The 7,615-nt window shown below is 64.9% G+C and overlaps 1 protein-coding gene across 2 annotated transcripts; it reads right to left on the bottom strand.

Annotated features, from left to right (window-relative positions):
- Positions 1-852: 852 nt before the first annotated feature.
- On the bottom strand, positions 853-7,306 carry ALPL (alkaline phosphatase, biomineralization associated). Of its 2 annotated transcripts, none has more exons than XM_035312812.1 (12): positions 7,151-7,306; positions 6,075-6,189; positions 5,869-5,988; positions 5,371-5,486; positions 4,621-4,795; positions 4,368-4,543; positions 2,923-3,066; positions 2,675-2,744; positions 2,207-2,341; positions 1,644-1,835; positions 1,448-1,567; positions 853-1,340 (listed from the first exon to the last, which is right to left on the bottom strand). In XM_035312812.1, exons 2-12 carry the CDS (start codon positions 6,130-6,132, stop codon positions 1,084-1,086), a joined length of 1,563 nt encoding a protein of 520 aa, XP_035168703.1. In that variant the 5' UTR covers positions 6,133-6,189; positions 7,151-7,306; the 3' UTR covers positions 853-1,083. The 2 variants fall into 2 exon arrangements, with proteins under 2 accessions (XP_035168703.1, XP_035168704.1); XM_035312813.1 differs by having other exon boundaries at positions 6,075-6,174.
- Positions 7,307-7,615: the final 309 nt, after the last annotated feature.

The raw sequence follows: 7,615 nt of genomic DNA, 5'->3' as shown, positions 1-7,615 counted from the left end.
GCACATCTGAGCAAGCAGCTGCAGCCAGGGCACCGTCTGCGTGTGCACGGTGCCACCTGCGCGGGCACGGCCCCCTTGGCTCACCCGGGACTCCGTTTGCACGTGTAGGGTGGAATTTGCATGCACAAGGCTGCATTTGCACGTGCAAGGCTGCATTTGCACATGCAAGGCCTCATTTGCATGTGCACGGCCTCCTTTGCTCCCAGGGCAGCAGCTGCACCGGCCAGATGTGCACACTCGGAGCCCCCCCCGCACACTCAGAGCCCCCCCTGCACACTCAGAGCACCTTTTGCTCGCCCCCGACACAACTTGCACACGCAGGGCACCATTTGCACCCCCGGAGCCGCTCTCTGGGGTCTCCCCCTACTTCTCTACCCCCCGACTTCTCAACAGCCGCCCCCCAAAGTGCACCCGGAGCCCCTCCCTCGCCGCCCCCTCCCCACGGGGCCCCCTCCCCAATTACCAGAGGCTAACGAGGGACGAGCAGCACCGGCTGCTGCCCCTTAAATCCTCATCGGCTCCGCTCTCCGTGCAGTGCTGAGCCCCCAGGCTGCTGAGAAGCCCCCGGGCAGCAAATGGCCTTAAACCGAAGGATTTTCCTAGGCCAAAAAGAGAGGAAGAAAAAAAAAAAGCCACAAAAGAGGCAAAACGACGCAGGGAGCGCCCGGTGAGTTGCCGCTCCCCCACCCGCGGGTGCTTTCCAGCGGGCCGCTCACTCGTGCCATGAGCTGGGTGCCGGGGTCGGTCTCAGCCGCGCTGCCCCCCCCCCCCTCGTTCCTCCGGTCGTTCTCCGGCCGCAGCGCCGAGCCCGAGCCCCGCGGCGGCCCCGGGCCGGGCGCGCAGCAGCGCTAATGACAGGGCGGAGCGCGGTGCTCACAGGGGCAGAGCCCAGCGCGCCGTGGCCGCCGAAACCGCGGGCGGCTGCTTTTGCTCCGCTGAGTCTTTCTTTTTTGCCTTTTCCCGGGCGCCGCTACCCCAGGAAAAAAAAAAAAAAAAAAAAAAAAAAAAAGGGAGGGGGCGGGGAGGGAGAGGAGGGAGGATTTAAAAAAAAATCCTCCCCATCGATGTTTTGCAAGAGATGCTCTAGCAGAGGAGGAGGAGGAGGGTGAGGAAGGGCAGGAGGAGGGGGCTGGCGGCGGCGGCGCGCCCGGCGGCGTTGCAGTGGGCTCGGTTGGGGCCGATGCAGGCGGCGTACGCCATGGCGTGGGGGATGTAGTTCTGCTCGTGCACCCCGTGCAGGAGGTGGGCCATGGGGCCGCGGGCGAAGACGGCCACGTCCTCGCCGCCGTGGGTCTCCTGGCGCAGCGGCACGGCCGACTGTGCCTGGTAGTTGGCGTGCGCTGGGCAGGGGTAAACAGAAAAACAAAACAATGACAAGGAGTTAAAAAGCAGCGATAGTTTGAACCGCCGCCACCGTTTCTGGTTGTTTTGCCCCCGGTGCACGTACCGAAATCCACGGCCGAGACGTTTTCGCGCTCGCCCCCCACAATTTTGTAGCCGGGGCCGTTGCCGTAGAGGATGGAGGTGAAGGGCTTGCGGTCCACGTCGCTCTGCATCGGCGCCAGACCTGGCAGTGGGGCACCGTCAGCATGGGGATGTCCCCGGGGTGTCCCCATGCTGGGGCTGGGGGGGGGGGGTCTCACCAAAAATGGGGTTCCCGCGGGGGGTGTAGCCGCCAAAGGTGAAGACGTGCGAGTGGTCGGCGGTGACCACGCTGAGCGTGTCCTGGGGCGAGGTGAGGCGGGCGGCCAGCCCGATGGCACGGTCCAGCTCCACGGCCTCGTGCAGCGCCTGCTTCGCCTTGCCCTCGTGGTGCCCGTGGTCGATGCGGCCGCCTGCAGCCGGCCCGGCCCCGCTCAGCACCCCCGTGCGCCCACTGCCCTCCTTGGTCCCCCCTTGCACCCCCAGCTCCCTCTTTATGCCCCCTTTTTGCATCCCCCATCCCATCTCTCCCCCAATTTGCCTCCCTTTTGCAGCCCCCCATCCTCCTTCCTCCCTTTACACCCCGACTTTGCATCCCCCATCCCCATTTCTGCACCTCCCCCTTGTGCTCCCTCACCCCCTTTTTGCACCCCCCATTGCTCTCCCTTTCACCCCTTGCACCCCCATTGCCTTCTTTATTTCTTTATTCCCTGCTTTGCATCCTCCTCACCCTCCTCATTCCCCCTTGGACCCCTGCTTTGCCCCCCCTCCCTTTATCACCCACCTTCAACCAGCAGGAAAAAGCCCCGGGGGTTTTTCTGGAGCATCCTGATGGCCACGGCCACCATCTCGGTGAGGGACGGGTCGGTCTCGTTGTTCCTGTCCAGCTCGTACACCATGTCTCCGGGCTCGAAGAGACCTGGGGACAGCAGTGCTGGGGGTGGGACGCCCTTTCCCAACCCCGTGCCGGGCGCTTTTTGTGCTGGCTCAAGCGTTTTGCCCAGCGCCGGATCCCCTTCCCCGGGCTCCGATTAGATAGGAGCCGAGGGATGCTCCCGGCCCTTCCTTCCTCCCACCCGGCCGAATCCTGCATCCCCAAGGGGCTGGAAAATTGCACCGGGGGGTGGGGGGGGGACGGACAAAAAAATTGCATCTGGGGGGGGCGGCAGAAATCCCAACCCTGAGGGGTCCCCACTGCACCCCTGGGGGTCCCTCCACATCCCCGGGGTGCTGGGGGCACCCCGGGACTCACCCAGGAGGAAATCAACGCGGCTGAGGTTGAGCGCCAGCAGGTCCCGCCGGTGCCACACGTACTTGGCGACCTGCGGGGGGGGGACAGAGCCCCGCGGCTTGTCACCTCCCAGGTGGGACCAGCCTCCGTCCCCAGCCCCGCAGCCGCCTTTTGCCCCCTCCCCAAAATATCTCCCGCTGAGGAGCAGCAGCAGCGGCTCTGCGGGTTTGGGGGGGGACACCCCAGCGCGGCCCCCACGTCCCCGTCACCTTCCCCGGGGGCTTGGTGTCGTGCCACGCCTGCACCAGGTCCCGGCGGTCCAGGCGGGTGCCCCGGTGCTTCTCCTCCTGCGGGTACTCCACGTCGCTGGCGTTTTTGGGGAACATGTATTTCCGCCCGCCGCCCAGGATCACCTGCGGGGGAAAAACCCGCTGCCGGGCTTAGAAACACAACTACAGCCTCTTTTTAAAATTATTTTTTCCCCTACAAAATAATAATAATAATGAAAGGAAGGGAGGCAAACCCCGAGGAGATGGAGCTGGGCTGGCGGGAGGCTGCTGGAGCATGATGTCCAGGAAAACCCTGGCGGTGTGCAAAGCCGGGAGAAAACACCCGAGGAATTTCACCTCACTAGAAATAACTCCGAATCTCTTACTATTAATTACGCTGAGGACAGAAATAACCATTTCCAGCAGCAGCTTTGGCTTTTTTTTTCCCTCCGCGCCGGGGGCGGCGGGCAGGGATGCTCCCTGCCGGGGTCCCCGCGTGAACCCGCCGGGACGGAGCCCCATCCCGCGGCTCCGGCTGTTTGCTTTGGAGCCCGAGGTATTTGGCTTCCGTTATTTATAACTAGGCAGAGATTTATTTTTTTGTATTCTCCCCCCACACACACACACCCCGCAGAAGGTGAATTATAAAGCAGCAAAACAACAACACCAAAATTATTAAGGGAAGAAGAGGGAGAAAGGGAAAAAAAAAATCTCTTCCCCACTATATAATTATTTCCAGCCTGGGACAGAGTTAAAATTATATTAAAGGGAAAAAAAACAGAAGAAGAGGCTATTAAACAGCTAAATAACAGGCTTAGATGTTTTGCTTTGGGGCTATTTTGAAGTACAGAAGCGTATTTATTTACAGGGCTGAATTTCTGTGCAAATCCACAATGAGGGGCAGAACTGAGGGGAAAATGCAGCTTTTTGGGCATGGGAAGCATGAGAAAGGGGTTTGTGTCTCAGCGTGAGAGCGGGATGTCTGCTGCGGTGCTGGCACCCTGCGCCCATGGGTGCAGCTGGGTTCTGTGGGCTGGGGGAAGCTGGGGTCGGGCACTGGGGGGCCCAGCCCCACATCTGCTGGGGGTCCTGCCTTTGTGCCCGTCGGTGGTCCCAACGGCTACTGGGGATGCTGGCCCCACGTCTTCCTGGGGGTCCTGACTCTGCACTCCCTGGTGGTCCTGGCCCTGTATGTACCTGCAGGCCTGGCCCTGGAGCCTTTGGTGGTCCCAGCCCGGCACCTGCCAGGTCCCAGCCCACCACCCATGGGTGGCCCCAGCCCCTCGTCCCCTGGAGCCCCAGCCCTGTGCCCATCGGCGGTCCCAGCCCAGCGTCTACTGGGGATCCTGGCTCCTCGCCCACCTCCCGAGGGTCCCAGCCCTGCGCCCAGCGGTGGTGCTGGGCCCACACCTCCTCCCTCGGGGTGGCCCCGGCCCCGCGCCCACCTCGATGTCGGGGATGTTCTCCACCAGCTGCCGCGCGATGTCCTTGCAGCCGCCCTCCAGCGCGTCCGGGGGCATCTCTCCGTCCGAGTACCAGTCGCGGTTGGCGGAGTGGGCGTAAGCGGCGCTGGGCGTCGCGTGGGTGACCCGCGTGGTGGTGACGATGCCCACCGCCTTGCCTGCGCCACGAGTTCATGGGATGGTGGGAATGGCCCCAAAACCCAGCGCTCCTGCCCCGTGCCCACCGGCCGCTCACCTTCATCCTTGGCCCAGCGGAGGATGGAGGTCACCTCCTGGCCCTTGGTGGTGTTGCAGCGGTCGCGGGTGACGCCGGCGCTGACGCCCACCGTCCCCTCGTTGGCTTTGACGCCGCAGAGGTAGGCGGTGGCCGTGCCCGCGCTGTCGGGCACCTGAGCGTTGGTGTTGTAGGTCTGGGGGGGGACAGGGAATAAAGCGACCCTCTGTCGTTATCATCATCCTCACCGTCATCATCCTCACCATCGCCCCATCCCGGGGCTTCCCTCCTGCTTTGCTTGGCCACATCCTGCCCGAGCGCCCCCTCTTTTGCCCCTCACAGCCCTTGATGTGTGTGTGTCATCCCCTCGCTGTGCTTTGATGGTTTCAGCCCTTTCTCAGCCCATTTTTAGGCAGGGAGAGAAAAGCCAGCAACTTTTGCACTGTCACAAGCATCCCCTGCAGAGATGGGGTGAAAGGAGGCAACCGGGGCTTCCAATTTAATATAAAAAAGCCTTTTCTTCAACAAAATAGCCCCAGGAGAAGGGAGGGGAGGGGGTCCCAGCTTCCCACGGCTGGGCAGCCTCGTCCTGCCCCCCCCGTTCCCACGGGGCCGAGCCCTGGCACGGCGGCCGGGCGTGGGGCGTCAGCCAGCTCCGCTTGCCCGCCCGTGACCTAATTTCGGCTCCGGTCGATGACGGCTGCCTGCCCGCGACCTTGCGGCGTGCGGCCCCCATCCTGCGGGAGCCAGGGTCCGGCCCCGGGGGCTCACCTTGGCCAAGGCGACGTAGGGGAACTTGTCCATCTCCAGCAGGCTCTCCTCGCCCTTGCGGTTCTGCAGCTGCCCCTTGAGGATGCGGGCGGCCGTGACGGTGGAGACGCCCATGCCTGCGGGGTGGGCGCCCCGTCACCGCCCCGCCAAGCACGGGCCAGGCGCCAAGAGGCGGCGTGCGCCCAGCGCAGCGCCCGGTGTAGTACGGTGCCCAACTCATTGCAGTGCCCGATGCTTCACAGCACCCAGTTCATCGCGGCACCCAGTTCACTGCAGCACCCAGTTTATTGCAGCACCCAAGTTGTCGCAGCGCCCAGTTCATCGCACCACACAACTTATTGCAGCCCCCAGCGCCTTGCGGCACCCGGTTTATCGCGGCACCCAACGCATCACAGCACCCAACACATCGCAGCGCCCTGCTTGTTGCACCACCCCGTTGTTGCACTGCCCCAACCTTGCAGCCCCCCGCAGTCCCCCGCCGGGGGGTCCCCGTCTCACCGTCGCCCAGGAAGAGGATGAGGTTTTTGGCCACGTTCTGGTTGAGGCGCTGGAGCCGCAGGGCGTCGCGCAGTGTCTCCTGCGCCTGCTGCCGCCAGTACTCGGGGTCCTTCTCCTTCTCTGCCAGGGCGCAGGGAGACCAGCGGGGCTCAGCGGCACCCAAACGCACCCGCTGCTGGGGCACAGCCCCCCCAAACCCCACCTACCGGGGACCAACGATGCCGAGCAGAGCTGGACCAGGAGGGTGAGGAGGAAACCCTTCATCGTGCCCTTCGATGCTTCTCTTTCTTGCACCAGCAGCAGGGGCTGGGTGGGAGAAAGCTGCGGGGGCTCAGCACCCTCCCCTCTCCATGCCTCAGTTTCCCCGCTCTGCCCACCCAGACCTTTGCCCCCGGGCTCAGCCAAGTGAGGACGGAGGGGACTGTCCCCTCCCTGCGCGGTCACGGCTGTGCCCCCACCAGGACGTGTCAGCCCCCCTCCTGCAGGGCGTCACCTCGCTGGCACCAACCGGGTTGGGGGATGGTGGCACGCCCCCCCTTGCCCCCGCCACCGGTGCCCCTTTGTCCACATCCCCAGCCCCGCTGCACGTGGTGTGCTCGAGGCATGTCGGGGTCCCCTCCACACGGCTGTGTCCCCATCGCGTGTCCCCGTCCCCATTGTGTGGCTGCGTCCCCATCAGGTCTGTGTTCCCATTGCACGCTGAGGTCCCCATCTTCCGTCTGTGTCCCCATGGCATGTCCCTGTCCCCATCACACCTCCCTGTCCCATTACATGTGTCCGTTCCTACTGCACATTGGGACCCCATCGTATGTCCCCATCCCATTGTGTCTCTGTCCCCCTTCGCATGTGTGTCCCCACCACATGCCCATGTCCCCACTGCATGCCATGTCCCCACCTCATGTCCCCAGCATGTGCCTGTGTCCCATTGCATGCCTGCATCCCCGTGCACATCTTTGTCCCCATTGCGTGTCCCCACTGCACATCCACATCCCAAGTGCGTATCCGTGTCCCCACTGCCCCTCCACGTCCCCACTGCCCCTCCACGTCCCCATTGCACGCCCGTGTCCCCATTGCAAGTCTGTCCCCACCACACGCCCGTGTCCCCACCGTGTCCCTGCGTCCCCCTGGTGCCCCCGCGTCCCCTCCGCATGCCCGTGTCCCCACCCCGTATCCGACCCCTGTTGTGCTCCCGTGTCCCCACCGCTCCCCCGTGTCCCCGCCGCGCGCCCCCGGCCCCCCGGCCCTGCCCGGGGTCTCTCCGGTGGCCGCGGGGGTCCCTTACCGCCAGCCCGGGGACGTCCCCGCACAAACTTGGGCGCTGTCGCCCGTGTCCCTCCCGGCCGGCGGAGCGGAGGCGGGCGGGGGACAGCGAGCCCTTAAATCCCCCCGGCCCCGGCCTTCGCCTCCTCCTCCTCCTCCCCTTCCTCCACCCTCTACCCCCTGCCAGCACGGGGGGGGGGGGGGGGGGGGGGGGGGGGGGGGACGCGTGTGGGGGGGTGGGAGGCAGCAAACTGGGCTTACTGGTGCCCTCTGCCGGGTTTTACTGGGAGGACTGGGAGGACTGGGGGGACTCGGGGGGGACAGGCGCTGCTGGGGGTGCTGAGCCCCCTGTGCGCGGGGGGGCGTCGGGGGAAAGAGGGGTGCGGCGGGGACAGATGTGTCCTGGGGGGTGCCTAATTCCCCCCCCCAAACCAGACAGCGAGGGCGGATGTGTTGCAACACTTTGGGGTTCCCCCCCCCCCCCCCC

The sequence above is a fragment of the Oxyura jamaicensis genome, assembly GCF_011077185.1.
Source record: "Oxyura jamaicensis isolate SHBP4307 breed ruddy duck chromosome 21 unlocalized genomic scaffold, BPBGC_Ojam_1.0 oxy21_random_OJ73000, whole genome shotgun sequence".
NCBI lineage: Eukaryota > Metazoa > Chordata > Aves > Anseriformes > Anatidae > Oxyura > Oxyura jamaicensis.
Note: the sequence above shows the minus strand (reverse complement) of the source record. Positions and strands in the feature narration are given on the sequence as shown.

Coding starts and splice junctions, on each gene's coding strand:
- ALPL (XM_035312812.1), bottom strand. CDS start 6,132: ATGAAGGGTTTCCTCCTCACCCTCCTGGTCCAGCTCTGCTCGGCATCG. Junction 4,544..4,620: donor CCGCTGGGCCAAGGATGAAG/GTGAGCGGCCGG, acceptor CTCGTGGCGCAG/GCAAGGCGGTGGGCATCGTC. Junction 3,067..4,367: donor AGAACATCCCCGACATCGAG/GTGGGCGCGGGG, acceptor TTTCCCCCGCAG/GTGATCCTGGGCGGCGGGCG.